A 22,157-nucleotide genomic window follows, 5' to 3' on the forward strand; every position below is an offset into this window, starting at 1 on the left:
TATCTCTCTCTCTCCAAAAGAAATAAACATTAAAAGTATAACTTCCAGGGGCACCTGGGTGGCTCAGTCGGTTAAGTTTCTGACTCCTGATTTTGGCTCAGGTCATGATCTCACTCACCGTGAGTTCGAGCCCTGCATTGGGCTCCATGCTGATGGCACAGAGCCTCTTAGAATTCTCTCTCTCTCCCTCTCTCTCTGACCTTCCCCCAATCACACATATGCTCGCTTTCTCTCTCTCCCCCCAAATTAATAAACAAACATGAAAAAAAGTATAACTTCCAGATAACCAATAAGTATTCCCCTATTCTAGAAAGACTCAAGGTGGCCACCAAGACTTCTTATTGTTTACACTTTGTGTGATCTCTTCCCCTTTAGTGTGGATGAGACCTGTGACTTGCTTCTAAACAGTATAATACAGCAAAGATAATGCGATGTACATGATTATATATCAATGAGTACATAATTATGTTACATAATACTGTAGCATTTTTCTTCCTAGAGTCCTTCCCTTGCTGGCTTAGAGGAAGCAAGCAATCAAGTTAGAGAACTATACATGGCGAGGAACTACAGATAGCCTCTAGCAGACAACCAGCCCCAAACGAAAGTTTTCAGTCTTATAGTAGCAAGGAACTGAATGCTGCCAATAAACGTGGGAATTCCTCCCCAGTCAAGACCAGATGAGAACCCGGTCCTGGCTAAGGCTAAGTTGATAATTCATTCATGTACAATTTGTGGCCCACAGAAACTGTGAGATAATAAAAACATATTGCTTAAGCCACTGAGTTTATAGTAATATTGTGCTGAAATGGTCAAAATACTTTCTGCATTAACATAATTCCAATTTCTTTTGCTCAGTCTTCCTTGATCCTAAAACCACTCATGTATTCAAATGATGCTTTGTTTTCCCTTTCTCTGGATGGACAGCCTAAATGTCTAAATATAGGATTTAATTTCCATTATTTTGTCATTTTCACTTCTCTGATCCATCCAATTTCTCCTTATATTTATTTCAAGTACTATGAAAAGAATTAGACATTATTGGGCAAAATAAACACAGCAACGCTGTTTCTCATTAAAAATCATTCAGTATTAAGGTAGCTACTATTATCATCATTTTCATAAATTTCAGACTTACATTGTTAGTTTGCTTATCACTCCATCAGATAAATGTATATATAATGTCTTTAATGGACATTCTTTTTTTTTTAAGTTTATTTATTTATTTTGATAGAGAGCATGTGCAAATGGGACGGGGCCACAGAGAGAGAGGGAGAGAGAGAGAATCCCAAGCCGACTCTACAAGGCCAGCACATCTTCTTTATCCATTTGTCAGTTGATGGACATTTAGGCTCTTTCCATAATTTGGCTATTATTGAAAGTGCTGCTGTAAACATTGGGGTACAAGTACCCCTAGGCCTCAGCACTCCTCTGGTTTCATTTTAAAAATTAAATCAATCCAGCATGATTAGATCATTACAAACCAGTATCTACATTCTGTAATTGTCAATTGTTTAATGTTAAGTTTAATCATCTGTACTAATATCTTTTTTAGTCTAACATAGGATATGCAATTGACTTAATTTTATTTCATAACAAAGATTTGTAGATATTCAAATGATACTCATTACATATGCTTTGCTCAATTTAATTTTGCATAGAATATAGAATGTTAAAGAAAATATTCCTCCATAAACATATACAATAAATAACTTTTCCCCAAAACCAAACACATGGATCTCTTTGCCACCTGATATAAGATCTTATATTTTTCATCAATCTCAAAATATGTTTAAATGCATACAGTCATTCACAATTAATGCACTGACCTGCTTTATTTTTCACTAAAAGCACTATCACTTCTTGGTACTTGGCTATGTATTTGTTTCCTTGGTTGATTTTTTAGTTAACTGTCTCTCTTTACTAGAATACAAGCTTCATGGGAGCAGAAACTTTTCCTGTTTTATTTATTGCTGCATATCCAATATCTAGCCTGACACATACATGCTAAATGAATATTTATCTAATAAATACATAAGTAAATCATGCAGGTACAGAGACATAATAATATCTGTAACAATGGATAATAGGAGCATTCAGTTATACCTGGGTAATGGTAAAGGAGCAACTTCTTTCACTTCCTTGTTTTTCTTTTTATCACATACTTACTAAATTTTCTACAAAAAACAGGTATTTTTCATAATTTAAAAAAAATTAATAGCATAATCTAATTAGAATGGGAAACTTTATATCTGAATATGAGGCAAATATACCCACTTTCAAAATGGTTTTTCCAACTTATATTTTGATACAAAATTGAGTTCCCAATAACCAGTTAATTGGCAATTAATACCCATAAATGCACATGTCATTTGAATTATGCTGTCAAAATAGTATCAGAATTAAGATCAGTAGTTCTTTTTTTTTCTTTTTAAAATATTTTTTTTAATGTTTATTTATTTTTGAAAGAGAGAGAGAGAGAGAGAGACAGCACAAGTAGGGTAGGGGAAGAGACCAAATCAAAGAATCCAAAGAAAGCTCCAGGCTCCAAGCTGTCAGCACAGAGCCCGATGTGGGACTCGAACTCATGAGCTGTGAGATCATGACCTGAGCCAAAGTTGGCCACTTAACTGACTGAGCCACCCAGGCACCCCAAGATCAGTAGTTCTTAACCAGACCTATCTCAAACTCATTAAACACAAAATACCTTTTCTAGTGATATTCCTATGGAACTACTATAATGTTTTGCACTCATGGGAAGCCAGCGAAGTGTTTGAAGGTGTATAATTAAACTAGATTTAAGAGAAAACACACTAAAGACAGAACAACAAACCTGAAGACAGGAAGACCAGTTAGAAAGTCATTATAGTGGTATAGGCAAGAGATAACAGGGGTCTGAACTAAATGGACTGGTGTTAAAGGTAACATAAATGACTGGTGAATAGATTAAAAGTTAGGAAATAGTCACAGTAATCCACTCAAGATTTTTTAGTTACTCAAGAATATCTCATTGGCCTGCTTTATTTTCCACTAATAACACAGTGATCTAGGGGGAGAGACTGTGGAAAAAGAAAATCTTCCCCAAAAAGGGCAGAATTTTATGATGGCACTTAGAGTGGATTTGCTGCACTATTTGACTCGTGCTTAAACCTTAGAAAAAGAAGGATCTGCCCCAGTAAGGCCAGTGAATAATAAGATAGGCACTTCAAAAGAGGATAACTTGAATATCTAAGGGTCAAGAGATATTTTTCAGAATATTATGAAATCATTAAGTATTTTTGCAAAAAGTGATCTTTAAGATCATGAAGTGAAGGATGTCATGTTACAGCAAAAGTGATGAAAAAACTATTTCACAATAAACAACTAAATATTTTAATCCTAGTTTTTCAAGAATGTATATACAGTTGTAATTATAGCCTAAATTTTGCTAAATGTAAGAAAAACTAAACTATTTCCATAATATTTAGTTTCATTACTCAATGAATTTTCTTTCACTGTTTCCTATGAAATTTTATTTCATGTCTTAAGTGGATTCACTTTAAGTCGCCTTTTTCTAGTACCAATTATTCTTCATCAAGAAGGACCTTCCAGAGATTACTCATGAAGAGAATATGCAAAAAGAGAACACTCAGCTGAAGAAAGAACTCCAAAGAGCACTTATATTTGAAGCAGAAGGAGCCCAAGAAGCATATGGATATAAACTAAAGAGTGACGCATCCACTAATTCATAAGATAACCCATTCTATTTTCTATAAATCTACTTGTTGAACCTATACCATTTTTTCCTAAAATCATTTGTTGGTGAACTTTTCTTTGTATTAAGCTAAAACCTGCTTCTGAAATACTCTGCCTCTGGTTTCAGCTACTAGAAGTACACAGAACAAATCTAATCTTTTTTTTTTTTTTTTTTTAAGATTTTAAGTAATCTCTACACCCAGCATGGGTCTTGAACTCACAACCCTGAAATCAAGAGTTGCACGCTCCACTGACTGAGCCAGCCAGGCACTCCTAATCTTTTTTTTTAATACAAAAGTTCTTTAAATGCTAGAAACAGTCATCTCAATAATAATGATAGCAAAATTACATGTGAGTGATTAATGTGTGCTGAAAGAAGTACTCAGACAGGCTGGGTAGTTTGTCCAAAGCTAGAGTAAACCATATTCTTTCTATCATGCCAAGCCAAAATATCCTCTATTTTGTAAGTTTTCTAATCTTTAGACTAAAGAGCCTCCTAACTCCTTACCTCTAGTCTTGCTCTTCTCTTATTCAGTCTCTATAGGACTGCCAGGATAATATTTCTAACACCCAAATCTGATCATGTGATTCCTATTGCTTAACACCTTTCAATGGGTTTCCAGCACACTTAAGATAAACAAACTCCTTAACATGGTTTACAAGCCCTTTGTGTCTGGGCCCTCCTTGTCACTTCAGTGTCATCTCTCACTGCCACTTCTTACCCAGTGTGAAATTCACTCCTATCCCTGCAGCCCACATTCTAATATGTATCCTGTTATAGGAACTGGTAATGACTGCAATGTGACATTCTCTCTTTTGGTTCAGAAACTTTGTAAATGCTATTTCCTCTATGTGGAACACTTTACCCACATTTCTTCCACTTGTGCACAGCTACCTTCTTTCTCCCTCAGGCCCCAGCTTAGAATTCACTTCCTGGCACAAAAACAGGCACTCAGATCAATGGAACAGAATAGAGAACCCAGAAATGGACCCACAAACGTATGGCCAACTCATCTTTGACAAAGCAGGAAAGAATATCCAATGGAATAAAGACAGTCTATTCAGCAAGTGGTGCTGGGGAAACTGGACAGCGACATGCAGAAGAATGAACCTGGACCACTTTCTTATACCATACACAAAAATAAACTCAAAATAGATGAAATGTAAGACAGGAAGCCATCAGAATCCTCAAGGAGAAAGCAGGCAAAAACCTCTTTGACCTCAGCCACAGCAACTTTTTACTCAACAAGTCTCCAGGGGCAAGGTTAACAAAAGCAAAAATGAACTACTTGGACCTCATCAACATAAAAAGCTTCTGCACAGTGAAGGAAACAATCAGCAAAAATATAAGGCAACTGATGGAATGGGGGAAGATATTTGCAAATGACACAGCAGATAAAGTGTTAGTATCCAAAATCTATAAAGAACTTATCAAACTCAACACCCTAAAAACAAATAATCCAGTGAAGAAATGGGCAAAAGACATGAAAAGACACTTCTCCAAAGGAGACATCCAGATGGCCAACCGACACATGAAAAAATGCTCAACATCACTCATCATCAGGCAAATACAAATCAAAACCACAATGAGATACCACCTCACACCTGTCAGAATGGCTAACATTAACCACTCAGGCAACAACAGATGTTGGTGAGGATGCAGAGAAAGAAGTTCTCTTTTGCACTGCTGGTGGGAATGCAAACTGGTGCAGCCACTCTGGAAAAGAGTATGGAGGTTCCCCCCAAAATTAAAAATAGAACTGCCCTACAACCCAGCAATTGCACTACTAGTTATCTACCCAAGGGATACAGGTATGCTGTTTGGAAGGGACACATGCACCCCAATGTTTATAGCAGCATTATCAACAATAGCCAAAATATGGAAAGAGCCCAAATGTCCATTGATGGATGAATGGATAAAGAAGATGTGGTATATATATATACAATGGAGTATTGCTCAGCAATCAAAACGAATGAAATCTTGCCATTTGCAACTACATGGATGCAATTTCGCTTATGCTAAGTGAAATTAGTCCAAGACAAATATCATATGACTTCACTCATATGAGGACTTTAAAACACAGAACAGATGAACACAAGGGAAGGGAAGCAAAAATAATATAAAAATAGGGAGGGGGACAAAACATAAGAAACTCTTAAATATGGAGAACAGAGGGTTACTGGAGGAGTTATGGGAGGGGGGATGGGCTAAATGGGTAAGGAGCATTAAGGATTCTATTCCTGAAATCATTGTTGCACCCTATGCTAACTAATTTGGATGTAAATTAAAAACATTTTAAAAAAAGAAGTCACTTCCTCCATGAAGCCTTTTTTGACCACTAATGTCCCTGCTGTATGTTTCTTTTTTTTTCTTTTAAGACATTTCTTCAATTTTATTAATTTATTTTTTTAATGTTTATTTATTTAATTTGAGAGAGAGAGAGAGAGAGAGAGAGAGAGAGCAAGAGAGAGTGCGTGTGAGTGCAAGTGGGGTAGGGGCAGAGAGAGATGGAAAGAGAGAATTCCAAATATGAGTGAAATCCTATGGCATTTGGATAGGTGACATCTTTTAAAAGAACTCTGGGCATTATCATTCTAATTGCCCAAATTCCTATTTACACTTATTATTAACCTCACTTACCATAGTGTCAGAAGAAAGAGAGTGGCAATACAATACAATAGACTTTGTAAAAAACCACACACTCACTCACCTGAAACCCCACAATGAGAGTGATCATACAGATGTCGTTGCTGGAGGGTAGACTTTTTGTAAATAACATGAGGATGGCCATTTTCATAACTAAAATGTTTGGAATCCTCTGTGGTATTCTTTAATGGTTCAATAAAATATTCTTCATCTTCTGTGGCAATTACACCATGCTAAAAGAAAAAGAAACAAAGAATTTACCAGGAAGGATCATTTTAAATATTAATTATCATTTATTAACAAGAGTCAAAAATAAGTTGATATCTCTCCGAAAAGAAGTTACAATGCATGTTAATAGAAATTTAGTGGATTATCTGTACCTAGCAAGACCTTCTATAAATTTACCTATACTTTAAAAAGGACATTTAAATTCTTTTACATGCCCTCATGCCTTGTACTAAACATGACACATATGTTTCCTCCAATCTTCCCCAAAACTCTTTGATGAAGCAAAGACCTCTTTGTGTTCACTAAAACTTGTTTCCTTTCCATGCGTTAGTGGTATAGTGGTGAGCATAGCTGCCTTCCAAATTGTGCACCACATCTTCTGTGTTCAGGTATAGCTCCGTTCAAGTTTTGGCCAATGGAAAACAGGCAGATACTATACACCACTTTTAAGCCCAGCCCGTGAAAACCTTCCCCAGGAGAATTCTCTACTCTTTCTGAAAAACTACCCACAGAAGGCAGACGCTGAAAGAGAAGCAATCTGGGTCACTGAGTGACTTCATGGAAAGCTGTCCAACATAAACACCAATATAGGGGAAAAATTAATCTCTATTGTGATAAACTACTGACATTTTAAGATTTATGTTACACCACTTAATATGTACTTAACTGATATACATCCGATATATCCCCATTTTGCAGACCAAGTAACAGGCTCAGAGGTTAAGAACCTCCCCAGCATTATATAGAGATAAATGTAGGAGCTGCAATTCACAGAAGATTTGCTCTTGTTCATATGACATACTCCTTACACCTATTTATGTAGCCAAGTACAGAGCTCAACCACAGCTCCTTTTTAAAACTTTCTCTAGTCCAAATGAAGTAGCAGCACCCACTTCTGAGCTCCAAAAGAGCTTATTATTGGTATCATTCTTTATAATTAATTCCACACTTCCTTGCTACATTTCAAGTATTGAAGCTATATTTAAATTTGGTATAACATTTCTACTGCATATTTTATCTTCCCAAATGTACTATTTGCTTTTTGAAGGCAGGGGTTGTGTCTCACTGATATAATTCTTTATATCAGTTACAGTCATAGAAAGTATCTCCTATGTAGTATGAACACCAAATATAAGTTGGCTGATTAAAAGAAATGAGATAGAAAAAGTTATCTGCATTAGAAATAAGACCTTCCATAATGGTCCAATAGTGTTTTCTTAAACATGGCACATGTGAAGACTGCTCTTAATCCAACTAATTTATCCTGTAACACTGGATAAAACACAAACCCTCTGGGTGTATTTCCTCGGCTGGAAAAATGAAAGGGTTGGTGTAAATTAGTGGTTTTAAAACAGCACTCTGGGGAGCCCTAAGGGTTTCAGGAAAGTGCCCTCAGGGGATTGCCCCAGACAACAAAGGGAGACCTATAGGGCTTGGATTCCTGGGCTCAGCAATTGGCTGTGCTTTTATTAATCTATATAGTATGTTTCCACATAACATTTCTTTGAGGAGAGGGTTTTGCTGTTTTAAAAAGAAAAAAGCTGGAAATCTCTGGTCCAGATAATCTCTAAGGTTCCTTTGAATCTAAACCTCTATGATTGTGTTTAGGGAAATTCATGTTAAGTACCACATGCTTGGAAAGAAAGATAAGACATAATCAGAACTGCTCTAATTTATAGATGAAGTTGGCAGGCACCCACGAAATGAGCTAAGGAATGCAAAAAACAAAAAAACAGGGATTAGGTACTTCATGTTATTTTCACCATTGTTTGCTTTACTTTAAGTGTATTAGTCCCTAAATTAAGTGCAAATACTGACAGGCCTAACATAATATGCCATTAACAAACTCTAATACCTGAGCATGAATTACATTACTAGGAAGATTAACAGCGTGGTAGCAAACTGAGCAAGCATGGTTCCTGCAGAAAAGAGGGCATGTTCAAGAAGTTTTTATAAGAGAGAAGTGTACGAAGTGGGGTTGGAGAGTACTACCCAGAAAGGGTGGAGCACTAAAATCATATCATGCTAAACTGTGGGCAGAAGGATGTTGAAAGGTCCCAGACAAGAAGTTCAGGTTGCTGGGGAAAAACAGAGTCAGAAGCCTGGTAAGTAAACAAAATCTCTAGTTTCAAGAATGGAAAGACTCTGGAAAAAAATCCAGAGATTTTGTGTTACGTACTCTGGGAGATGTTTATACTCATTATCTCATTTAACCTTAACAGTTCTCTGAAGTAAGTACTACTATCAGCTCGACTTTGCAGATGAGAAACAGAGACTGAACAAAGTTAAGTAACGGACTCATTCAATTGACTTCGGTGCTTGGATTCTTAGCCATTATAATATAATCCCCTTACCCTCTGAGAGTTGTTTCTCACTTTACTTTTTCTTTCTTTCACCAAAGATGATCTGAATGACTATCACATAGGCAAGTACTATTCTACGTGGTGGGGATGCAGTTTTTTTGTTTGTTTGTTTGTTTTGTAGCCACCACAGAAGCAGCCAGATCTTTATTTCCCTTTCAGGGTGACTAATAAGAGAGCAAAATTATAATAATGGCTAACCATTCTAAAGTGCCTACCATGTATCAGATACTGCTCTTACTCTCTCTATAAATACACAGTTCATACACACACACACACACACACACATTTATATAAATACATATATACAGTTTATACATACACACACACGTGTGTGTGTGTGTGCATGTGTGTGGGTGTTCCACTTAAACCTCAAAACAACCCTACAAGACTTTTGTCATAATTGTCTTCATTTTATGGATAAGGAAATTGAAGTATATAGAATAAGATCATTGAGTAAATAATTGGCCATGACTGGGATATGGCTACTGTGATTCGAGACCTGACATCATTAACACAAGGCTCTACTGCCTCACTGGGGCAACCATTCAACTTACATGGAGCTTACATTTTGGTGGAAGGAGCTAGACAAAAGGAATTCATTCACCAGATAAATGACCAATCAGGTAGTGTTAAATGTTAAGAAAAAATAATAAAGCAGTGTAAGAAGAGAGAGAGTAATCAGAAGTGAAGGAAGTATACATACTGCTTAAGATGGTCAGGGACATCCTCTCTAATAAGGTGATATCTGGACAGAAACTGAACAAAATTAAAGGAGCAATCTTATGAAAGACCAGATCAGACAGTGGGAATGGCAAACACAAAGGCAATATATAAGCATGCATACAGAATATAGCAAAGAGCTACTGTGGCTAGAGGGAAGAAAGGGAAAAATGATTTTGAACTTAGAAAGGTGTTTGAGGGTAGAAGACAGAGGACCTGAATTAAGTGCTGGTCCCAGTAATTTGCACGTGCCTAGCAAGAGCCCTGCTCTCACTTCCCTCAGCATCCCCACTCATCCCTACACTGTCTGCCTCAGGCCATCAGGATCAAAATCATCATGTCCTCTTTCCCTGACAACACAGACCCTACAAGAAGCCCAAGACCCAACCCCTGGATTCTAGTCCCCATATGGTTATGTGCATCATGTTTTCAGATCTCGTATCCTACTCTCCCCTTTCGCCATTTAAAACACATCCACTGTGCCTCCTCAAACAACCTCAGCTGCATTTGTGAATATTCACTTCTTTTTGCTCAAACACCTGAATCTCTCTAAACGACACTCTTTCTTCCCTGTAATCCTCTGGAATGGTGGATCCTCCGCTTTCTCTCCTACCTGCCTCCTACTGGACTTGGAGTTAGGGTAAGTGTCCTTGTGATTCACTGCCATTTCTAAACAATCCCTGCTCTCTCCCGCCTCCAAAACAAAAAACCCCTCACCAGCTTCCAATCTCATGCCATCACCTTCTTCCTCCATTAGGTGCAGTTATCTACTTACTGACCCATAGTCACTTTTCCTCATTTCTTGAAGATTTTAGCTTCTGGATCAATCACTCTCTGCAATACCATTCCTGAAATAATCGTTGATTTCAGTATCTTAAGTCACCAGTTCTTAAAAGTTCTGTGTGTGTGCCCCAGATCACTTTAGAAGTCTAGTGGGGGTAAAGACTAGGGGTTACTTCTCAGAATAAAATTGTAAGCATCGAAAAAAATATATAGGATTATAAAGAAAACCAGTTGTAGTAAAATACCATTATCAAAATATTTTTAAAATGTACTATAGGAACACACATGGCTTTTTGTAAGACTTTAAATAAGAAGATGTGTAGTGGATCTAATGGCTATCATAATTTTATAATAGTGATTAACATAAATAGTACTTTGAAGAACCTACAAAAACTGTAACATGATATGAAAATATCTATAATTTTTATTGAGGTGAACTATTACTTTATTGGTTTGTTACCTATATTCATAATTGAAAGAAATGTTAAACTTCAGTGAAGAATTAGTAAAGATAAAGATGTCACTTTTCCCCAGTCCAGTTCACAAACCCCTTGAATTCCATTCATGGGCCCCAGGTTAAGGGCTACTGACAGAGATGGTCTCTTCACCCATTGCTGTCTCAATTCCTTAACCCGTTCAACAAATATCTTGTCATTCACTTTATCTTAGGCATTCGGACCCACAGTACAACCCTAGAATTCAGTATTTTCAATACTTGCAACCCTGCCCAAATCTCAATTTCAAGTATCACATCCTTCTGTCTTTCCAGCACTGTCCCTCTAATACCTCCCTTCCAAGAGATAGTCCTTTTACACCCACCAGAACCCAATGATCCCACCACCTTTTCATTATCCTCCACCCACTAAATGTCCTCATTTCCCTCTTAATCCATCTTCAGTTCCACCTTCAATTCCCTTGCCCTTTTCTCCCTTCACAGAATTTATTTGGCTACACCACAACTCTGATTAGATCAGTTTTGCTACTCTGGGCCTGCAAGCTTGCAGCCTCATTTGCCCACTGAAAGATACATCAAGACGCTGAGTAGTCTCACTTTAAATTCATAACCATAATCTCAACTGTGCTCTTAATGCATCAAGGCAATTATACTATGTTTCTCTAATACACTCAGTATCCTACTCACCTGGATAAACATTCTATACTTTCTTAATCCCCTAATACCTCTTAATCCCCTAATACCTCATCTTGCCATGTTCCATTCCATTAAACATCATACAACCTTCTGCAAAGTCCTACAACACAAATACCCACCTGCCTGCATCTCATGTCCATATAATCTATTTTATTTCCTCTTATTATGGATGAACTGTCTACTCTCCTAATCACAAAGGACAGTGATTCTATTCATGATTCCATCCCTTCTCACCTATCAAGGACATCACTAGAGAAATTTTCCTTTTCTCCACATAATCATTCCCACCTTTATCAAACAAAACGTAACCTCCTCTGAACTCATTCATACCTGTAGTCACTGATCATTTCTTACTTTTCCTAAAGTCTTTAAAATAATTATGTATGTACTCTTTTCTCTGTTTTCCAAATGCCACTATGACTTCAGCATTGCTTTTGTCAAGGTCACCAACAACCTCCTCATTGATAAATCCAATGCAGCATTTTTCTCTTGAAATACTTCCTTCTCTTAGCTTCTAGGATTTTTGCCTGGCTTTCCTTCAACTTTCTTACTCCACTATGCTTTTTTGATCTCCTCCACATCTTTCTGAGCTCCCTAACCTCCTGGAGTGTCCAAAGGTTCATTTCCTTAAACCACTTTTTTTTTTTTTAACTTCTTCTTTATTCTATCTATATTATTCCCCCACCCCAAGCAATTTCATATAACCTCCTGGCTTTAAATGCCATCTATATATTGATGACTCCAAAATTTATAACTCCATAATTCACATTTCTCTGCCAAATTCCAGGCTTGTATACCCACCATCTTATACAACACCTCACGTTTAACATGTCCAACTGAACTCATGATATATATCACAATCTTGTCCTCCTACAGCTTTTCCATCTCAGTAAATGCCCGAGTCTTTCTCATCTCAACTGATGGCTGCTTTATTCTTCTAGTTGCTCAGGCCTCAAGCTTGGAGTCATGGATTTTATCCTGACTGTGCCCTCTAAAACCTACCATCTGGCCTCTAGTTCTCTTTTTAACCTCACCTTCCATTACACTTCCTCTCTTTCACTGAGTTCCAGCCTGGGCAATCTTGCTGTCCCCCAAACACTCTTAGATCAAATCTTTGTACTTGAAGATTTCCACCTGGAAATCCTATTCTTTGGATGTCAGCTTCCCTTCCTCATTTTCCTTAGGTCTTTACTCACTATTTTTTCTACCTGAGAACTTATCATTATCCAACATACTGTGATTTTTATCTACTTATCTGACTGTGTATCTTCTCCAAGAGAATACAAGTTTTGCGATGATAGGGATTTCTCCTTTGTTCACTGTCGTACTCCTAGCACCTAGAACAGTGTCTATTATACATGATAGGTACTTATAAATATTTGGTGTGTGGATGAATGAATAATGGAAAATGCAGAAAAACAACTCTGGGCATAGCTAAGAAATAAGAATAAAATGTAAAGAAAGGAACAATCAAAAAGGGAAATCTCTTGAAAATTAGAACCATGACTGCTTGTAATTTTTAAATCAACTGAAGGAAAAGAAGGCAAAACTGGATAAATCTCATACATAGAACTTAGCACAAAAAAGAAAAACATGGAAAAAGAGAAGGACAAGGGAAGTAAAGAACCAACTACAAAAATGCAGGGGGTAGGAAACAAGAAAAGAAAAATACTAAGGAAATTTTTTTTTCAATTTCTCTAAGCTGAAGGAGTGTCTGTCTTTACATTGAAAGCATCCATTAAATATGAAGTGAGGATAAGGAAACAAGACCCATAGCTTACCACATTAATAAAATTCTTGAAATAGAAAGGATAAAGAGAAGATCATATCACATATCACCTTCATTGAGGAAAATTCTTAGGGAAAAAAAAAAAAAGAAAAGAACAAGAAGCAGATGTCTATCACCCAAAATGAATCAATGCTAATTTTTTTTAAAGATCTTTAAATCTTTCCCTAAGACATAAAGTCATATCATAAATTGGATGCCCCATATTTCCCTTTCCCAATTCCACCATTCATGGTTCCAAAGAAAAATGATTTTTGAAACTAGAATTCCACATCCAGCTAAATTATTAACCAAACACAAAAGCAACAGTAACCTTCAAATAGGCAAATGGACTCAGAAATTTTACTTCCCAGACACATTTTCTGAGGTAATTACTTGAAGATGTTCTCCAATAAAATCATGATGTAAACTCAAAAAGAGTAAGACATAGAACTAACTAGAAAAGAAGCATCCCAAGATGAGATATGTACAGTAGCTCAAAAAATTAATTAAACCAGTAGATTCCAAGAGAAAAATGCCTCCAAAGAAGAATGGGATATATTCCAAGCAATAGATATAAGGTCTAATAAAATGGATAATATTGATCATTTGGTAAAGAAATCATTATTTTTTTTTTTACAATAAGACAAAATAACAGTAGTTAGAAACTCTAGAAATATAAAAGCTAGAAAAGAAAGCCATGGCCCAAATATATAAAGAAAACTAAATGTGACAATATTTTGAACAACTGATAAACAATAATGTTAGGAATTGTCTTTATGGTGCAAGGATTGTAATGATGAAACAATGGGTGAGGAAATATGATTAGAAGACACTAATGATCTCTACATTGATATTATTTTATATAGAACAATTAAAAAACAGAATTGGTTGGGGCACCTGAGTTGGGGCACTAGCTCTTGATTTTGGCTCAGGTCATGAGACAGAGCCATGCATCAGGCTCTGCACTGACAGCTTGAAGTTCTCTTGGGATTCTCTCCTCTCTCGGTCTCTCTCTGCCTTTCCCCTCTCACACACAGGTGTGTGCTCTTTCTCTCTCTCTCTAAATTAATAAACATGAAAAAAAATTTTAATCAAAAAATAAAAACAGAATTGGTTAAAAGGGCTTTTGACGGGGCCCCTGCCTGGATCAGTCAATACAGCATGCTGACTCTTGATCTCAGGGATGTGAGTTCAAGCCCCACATGGGCGTGGAGCTTATTTAAAAAGTGGGATTTAAAAAAAAAAAAAAACCTGTTTACATATTATATTTGATTTAAAATGTAACATAATGTAAAATAAGAATGAAGGTGTGAGTTACTAAGTTTGGTGGGTAAAAGTGTGATGAGAAACAAGATATTTACATAGTCTCAAAGTATCTGCTCAGAAATTCCTTATTAGTTGCCAAGGAGAAAATAGTGACTTCAGTGGACAAACCTGGCAGATCACATCTTCAGTAATCAAAGTTAGTCAACATGGGCCATGCAGTTTCAATAGGAAGCAAAGTAAAGCAAAAAAGGTATTAACAAATAGAGGGGAAAAGAATGAGAAACAGAAAGTCTTACTAAAGGATGAAGAATACATGGGCGACACTCTGCTATCCCCTTAAGTGTAGCAGAATTTCCATTTTCAACTTTATCCCCCCTTTTGACTCCTCAAACAACATCTTTCACAATTTCACAGTCACTTAATGACTCTCAAATTACGTGCTTCCAGAATTAAATTCTTGCCTAAATTTCAGAGCTGTACTTCCCAAATGTCATTTAGACATCTTCAACCCTATTTCTTCCGATTCCTCACATTTACTATATCACACTCCTCTCCAATCCAGCGCCCCAGTAGCATTCCCTTTCTTAACTAGTATAATTCATATACCTGTCACCCAAAAAAGAAGCCTCCACCACCTTCAATTACTTTCACTCCTTCATCCCACACCCAGTTCAATTTTATCTCAATTTTTAAACATATTATTAAATACCTACTATGTACTATATGTCTTATTAGGAATCATACTAATGTATGGGAAGAAAACATTAGGAAGACACAAATCCTCTGCATTTTCTTTCCAAAATGTGGTTTAAATTCATTCTTTGCTGTGTATTCCCAGGGGCACAGTCCTTACATGGACCTTCATTATCTTCTCTATGTCCTAACTCCCCTTCATAACCCCATCACTCTCTGCCAGCACGTCTCACAATGGAATTGATTTTTTTTTCCTAAATCTCAAATTGGTTCATTTCACCATGCTGTTAAAACTATCAGTGGCATACTTAGTGTCGATGCCAAACACAGAGAGCAGTGTTGATAACTAGGAACAGCATTTTTCTATCATATTTAATAGCAAGTGTCATTTTAATATATGAAAAGTTTCAAAACAGATTTATTTTGGATACCTTATTCTTATTCAAAAAAATTGTTTTATATATAAAGCCTAATACTGCTATGTACTCAATTCATTTTACAAATAATATAGGGTTTTAGAAATTGTCCTTACTTTGAAAGGTCAATGCAAACATTACCAAAAGGACTATAAAAAGCAAAGGCAGCAGAAATAACAAAAAAAAAAAATAATAATAATAATAAGACTGTTACCTTCTCTACTTAAACCATTTCTTTATATATTATTAATCTGAGGAAAGACATTTACATTGTAAATTTATTTCCCCATCAGAAACTAAAAAATTATAACATCTACTTACCAACCCAATACAGTTGCTTAAAGCCACTTTAGTTGTACTACGTTGATCTTGCAAGTATCCTGTGTAATGACAGTTGTCTAAAAAATCATGTTTCCACTGGGGTCCATCTTTTCCCCAGTATTCTACTGTAAAATGTTTGGACACAAAATCTGTGTTGAGAGTCAAGTTTAGGTGAAAGTGCTTGCCATAGGCTGAAAGTTTAAAAAATAACTTAGATACTGCCTGCTGTGGATCGATAGGGTCCATACTCCGTCTTCTCCTGGAGTGTTTATCATTTTTCACAGTAAAGCTGAGAAAAGCTCCATTTTGATCAACCCTTATTGGAATAGTTAGCTGGTAGTGTTCTAGATAAGTCAGGAATTCCTCTTTGTAATCACAAGGCAGAGAATCCAGAAAAAACACATGGAAGAAAAGAAAATTTAACAGAACAAAGAAGTGGCAGTATAAACAACAAAAACTCTATCAGTCAAAACTATGCATCATTATATGTGAGAGGTATGAACAAAAACTGTTATATTAAACAAGATGAAGTTTAAAATCTAATGATGAATTAAGTTCCATTTATTCCTCAAAATAACATCATTTTAAAATTAGTTTGAAGGACTATTTTTCTTTTTTCTATTTATTTTTTAGTGGATTCTAAAAACTAAATTCTATAGGAAATATGGATATTTTATATTGAAATAAATAACAGTGAAAAAGTACACACATTTAAAAGAATAGAATTTAGCCTGGATAAAATGTTTGTGAAAGTTATCCAAAAAAGTTAATATTGAATTTCTACAGCCTTGTAGAATTTTTTTTTTTTTTTAATCATCAGTTGGAAAATACAGAAGCCACTCTGGAAAACAAGTCTGGAAGCTCCTCAGAAGGTTGAACATGGAACTGCCATCTGACCCAGCAATTCCACTCCTAGGTATTTACCCGAGAGAAATGAAAACATATCCACACAAAAACCTGTACATGACTGTTTATAGCAGCACTATTCATAATAGCCAAAAGGGAGAAATAACCTGAATATTCATCAACTGATGAATGAATAAATAAAATGGGGTATATTCACACAATGGAATGTTATTCTGCATAGTACTGATACATATAGTATGACATGAATGAACCTTCATAATGACTGCCTTCATTATCAAAGTTAATTATCTAACATTCTAAAAATATTATACTAAGTAGAAGGCACCAGTCACAAAAGACCACATATTATATGATTCCTTTTGTATGAAGTATTCATACAAATACTAGAGTGGAATATCTATCTAGAGTGGAATATCTCTAGAGACAGAAGTAGCCTAAGTAGGCTGCTTAGGGCCGGGGTGGAGAGTACTTTGAAGAGAGTTTGGGAATGACTATTAATGGGCACAGGGTTTCTTTTGGAGTGCTGAAAATATTCTAAAATTGATTGTAGTAAAATTGACTGATTCTAGAATTGGTTATATGAGTCTGTGAATATACTATAAACCACTGAATTGTGCACTTTAAATAAGTAAATTATATATTTATTGTACTGCAATAAAGCTGTTAAAAATTCATCAGATTGACAAAAAGAAATTTGGAGGATATTAAATATGTTTTCCTCATTTAGGTGTACTTAATATTTCCAATCTACCTTTTTAACTACATCTTTCTTTAGTGAGGTTTACCACAAAGGAAAACCAAATGTCTGTCCGTTGCCTCGTTGTCTATACATGGAGTTCCCAACAAATATAAACTCCCATGAGACTATGACCAAATAGAAATAAATTAAAAGACAATATTGTTCACTTCTTATAAATAATAATTCATGCTAACCGTTATGGATTTATTAATATACTTTGAGAAGCTACATTACATACATATAGGACTTCTAGACACAGACATCAATCCAAAATAGCCTTGAAAATCTGGCTCATCTGTACCAAAAAATTATCAGTTCCTATAGATTTATAGGAGGGGAATCAAAAAGGTATTCTGCCAATAATTCTATAAAGATTAGACGTGATGATGGAAAACAAAATGTTATTCATTCCTGGGACCTCTGTTAAGATCTTTTCTATGATATAAAGTTCAATTTCATGGATTCAAAATCAGAGATCCATGGATTAGAGTTTGAAAAGTTGAACTTCCTACCACTTTTACTCTTTTACTCAGATTCTAGTCCTCATATCATAATTCTTCAGTTTGGAAAGCATTTTTCCACTAAGGGTCGATTTTAGAAGGATCTTGTATCAGAATATGTCTGGTTTCTTGCTCTTTTATAATAGCATAAACCTTTGGATTTCTTTTGAACACGACCTTGCCTGTAACTCCTAGCAACAAATGAGCTTATTAAAGTTTAGGATTCAAAAGGAGAAAAGGCCTGGGTCTATTATCTTCTAAGAAAGACCAGTCAACTCTAAAATACACTGAATGCTAAATGCTAGTATAAGTTATAAACAGTCCACTTAGAGCCCTTAAGATTTATGAAACTAGCACTGAATTGATGCAGTAGGCCTCCATTCCTATCACTATATATCCCAAAGAAAATGTTCACCCAAACTAAATATTCAGAATCTTTTCTCGTCAAATTAACAGCAAAATTTTTTGTCACTTTCAAAAGCAGGACTCCTACCTTGAGAACTGTATGAAAGTCTGTGGTCACTATGACATTCCGATGAAGCCATGATGAGGCTCAAAATCCAGGTCAACGTCTTCCACAAAATTTCCATAATTTAGAAAATTGGATGATTTTTTTGGAGGGCTACCTATGTGCTAGAGAGTCAATATCATACCAAAATCGAAGCATAACAATTTTATTTCTTTAAAATTTCTTGCAAATTAATTATTAGATGTTCCACTGCTTAACGGGTACTTTTTTCCAACATCTCGTACTTTCTTCTATATCTGGGTTCATTTTCTCAATCCAAAAGGAAAAAAACAATGATGGTAAAATTTTCATAAGCAAAGCATTTGGCTGATTAGTTACTATAGTATGGCCATTTTTTAACCTAGAAAAACAAAAAAAAATTATGTTAAATGAAAAATATCTTGTATGGACAGAACTATATTGCTGAATGCTTGCCAAAGGACAAAGACTACCAAATGACTTAATATAGTTAAATTAGATCATTGTTGTTCTTTATAGTCTAAATAAACATTCACAAGACTAAACAATTAGAAACCTAAATCGTAAGCAGAACAATGCCAAAGCTACTTAATAATCAAAGAAGGAATGTGAAGTGGAATCATAAAAATTCTTTTTTTTTGAACTTTGAAGAAAACAACGTGTGAGTACAGTGACTAAACATCCTTTTGATAAAATAAAAGGTACCATGACTTCAAAATCAAAGTTCATTATGTAAGTGATAAACAGTATATGATCCCATTCCTTAATGTGCTTTTTTAGCACACTCATGTTCAGAGATTGATTTGTTGCTTTATGAGCCACTTATCATTTTTTCTTAGAGTAGATCCACAAATACATAGTGACATGTAGCAGCTATCTGTGAACACTCAGACACTAGCACAAACTAAATTTCTAAAAATTTGAAACATATTTACTATAACCCTTGACTTTATCTAGAAGTCTTATATGACTTAAAAAGAAACACATATGAGGGGCGCCTGTGTGGCTGAGTCAGTTAAATGTCCGACTTCAGCTCAGGTCATAATGTCATGGTTTGTGAGTTCGAGCCCTGCATCAGTTTCTGTGCTAACTAACAGCTCAGAGCCTAGACCCTGCTTCAGATTCTGTGTCTCCTCCTCTCCCTGCCCTTCCCATGCTCATGCTCTGTCTCTGTCTCTCAATAATAAATAAATGTTAAAAAAAAAATTTTAAAAAAAAGCAACACATATGAGACAACTTCAACTATCTAGAATGTAACTGAAAAGAAAAGAAATTCATCTTCTGCAAAGAATTTTTAAAAATTCATTTCAGGTATCACAAGAGATGTCCTATTCTATCTCATGCACCTTCCTTTTGACTCACACCCTCACTCACAGTCCATGAATTTACAGTTTATACAGAACATGAGTATATGTGACTACCTGATATCCTAGAACATAGTAGTTTAGAAGAAGAAAATAGCAAAGGGACTAAGAAACTAGCTCACTAACAGCACAAAAGTGAAAAAAAGAAAGGAAAACTAAAAATTAGTTGTAGAACCCCAACCAAAGTAATACACTTTGGGGTAGAGGCAAATGGTCCTTAACTAGTTCAACAGTTCCTATTATGTATATGACTGTATTATAGCTCAATATCTGATATTCAAAATACTGTCTGAGTCAGGATTTAAAGAGTAAATTACTTTTACTAAGGTAACTTACTACTAGTACAGAGAAGAACACAAAAAGTATTAGAAAGATTTTCATCCCAAATTCCTAGTTTATAGGTTTATATAATAAATGTTTACATATTTGTTGGTTAAAAAAGGAGTAAATAAATGAATCACTATTTAGTGATTAAAAGAAAATCACTTTGGGGGCGCCTGGGTGGCGCAGTCGGTTGGGCGTCCGACTTCAGCCAGGTCATGATCTCGCGGTCCGTGAGTTCGAGCCCCGCGTCGGGCTCTGGGCTGATGGCTCAGAGCCTGGAGCCTGTTTCCGATTCTGTGTCTCCCTCTCTCTCTGCACCTCCCCCATTCATGCTCTGTCTCTCTCTGTCCCAAAAATAAATAAACGTTGAAAAAAATAAATAAATAAATAAATAAAATAAATAAATAAAAGAAAATAACTTTATGCATATAAAAGGATATTTGTAGTTAACTGGAAAATTAACTTACGTAGGCTACTTCATTCCCTATGGTGCTAGAAATATTGGTTATTAAAACATATAAAACAACCACAACCATTGAAAACTCTCTCTATCTGTCTCTACAAGTCATTACATTGCTGAATCTTGGAAAAACTTATTCATTAACCAACAAATATTGCTTTACTGTTTTTTTTTAAGTGATGTTATAACAGGGGTGCCTGGATGGCTCATTCATTTTAAGGCACCAACTCTCGATTTCAGCTCAGGTCATGATCTCAGAATGAGATTGAGCCCCTCATTGGGCTCTGTGCTGGTGGAGCCTGTTTGGGATTCTGTCTCTCCTGCTCACTATCTCCTTCTCTTTCTCTGTCCTCCCCCTTCCCCAAAATAAATAAACTTTTTAAAAAATGTTATAAAAATATGGGGACACAGAATAAATTAACACAATCCTTGCCCTTCAGGAATTCATAACCCAAACAACAAAGAAAAAAATTCAAGGCAGACTGACATATGCCATAATAAAGTTATGAAAAAGTGTTAAGAGGAGATCAAATGAGGAAAATGATTTCTGAGTTAGAGGAGGATGGGTCAAGAAAATATTATTTAAAAAGTGGTATTTGGGATAGACCCTGGAAGATGAACACAATTTCACAAGTGAAACTGATAGGGGCAGTCATTGCAAATTAAAGAAATAGACTCCACAAAGTCTAGATGGCAAGAAAAAAATGGAAAAGCATTTTAGGAATAATAGCAAGCTTGATTCCTATGGAGAAGACTAACAGGTATCATCTAGAAAGGTAGCTTAAGGTCAGACCAAAAATAAAGAGAACTTTAAATATATGTTACTTTTAATAATCACAACAATCTTATAAAGTAGGTATTATCACCACTATGTCAGGCAGCCTGCAAGATGGCCCCAAAGATTCTGCCTCCTGATATCCACTTTTGTGTAATCCTCTTCCCTTGAGTAACTTGATCCTACCAATAGAATGTTGAGAAAATATCACTTCAGTGATTATATTACAAAAGATTCTGACTATCTAGTAGACTAGATTCTACCATTCTAATAGACTCTCTCCCTTATTGGCTTTGATGTAGCAAGCTGCCTTTTGGAGCAGTTCACATGGCAAGCCACTGAGAGTGGCCTTTACATAACCACTAGCAAGGAACTTAGGCCCTCAATGTAATAGCCTGTGAGAAACTGAATCCCACCCACTAATATGTGAGTTTAGAAGCAGATTCCTCCCCAGTCAAGCATTCTCTGATGATCTGAGTCCTTGCCAACATCTTGACTGCAGCTTCATTGAAAGATCCTGAAGCACAGGACAAAGCTAAGCCATGCCCAGTTTC

At 35.7% G+C, this 22,157-nt stretch overlaps 1 protein-coding gene across 10 annotated transcripts in view; it reads right to left on the bottom strand.

The window, feature by feature from the left end:
• Window positions 1-22,157, bottom strand: part of ADAMTS6 (ADAM metallopeptidase with thrombospondin type 1 motif 6) — a 321,406-nt gene that overhangs the window by 294,096 nt on the left and 5,153 nt on the right. For 9 of the 10 annotated variants that reach the window (XR_006716243.1, XM_045494590.1, XM_045494585.1 and 6 more), the window contains exons 2-4: window positions 18,687-19,062; window positions 16,088-16,452; window positions 6,444-6,612 (exon numbers count right to left, since the gene is read on the bottom strand). Coding sequence is in view for 9 of the 10 variants with exons in the window: in XM_045494590.1 (XP_045350546.1) it covers window positions 6,444-6,612; window positions 16,088-16,452; window positions 18,687-18,783 (631 nt within the window). In the remaining variant the exon portion in view is untranslated. Of the gene's footprint in view, window positions 1-6,443; window positions 6,613-16,087; window positions 16,453-18,686; window positions 19,063-21,694; window positions 21,786-22,157 lie in introns of all 10 variants that reach the window. The other variant, XM_045494563.1, reaches the window with a different exon arrangement.

The sequence above is a fragment of the Leopardus geoffroyi genome, chromosome A1, assembly GCF_018350155.1.
Source record: "Leopardus geoffroyi isolate Oge1 chromosome A1, O.geoffroyi_Oge1_pat1.0, whole genome shotgun sequence".
Lineage (NCBI taxonomy): Eukaryota > Metazoa > Chordata > Mammalia > Carnivora > Felidae > Leopardus > Leopardus geoffroyi.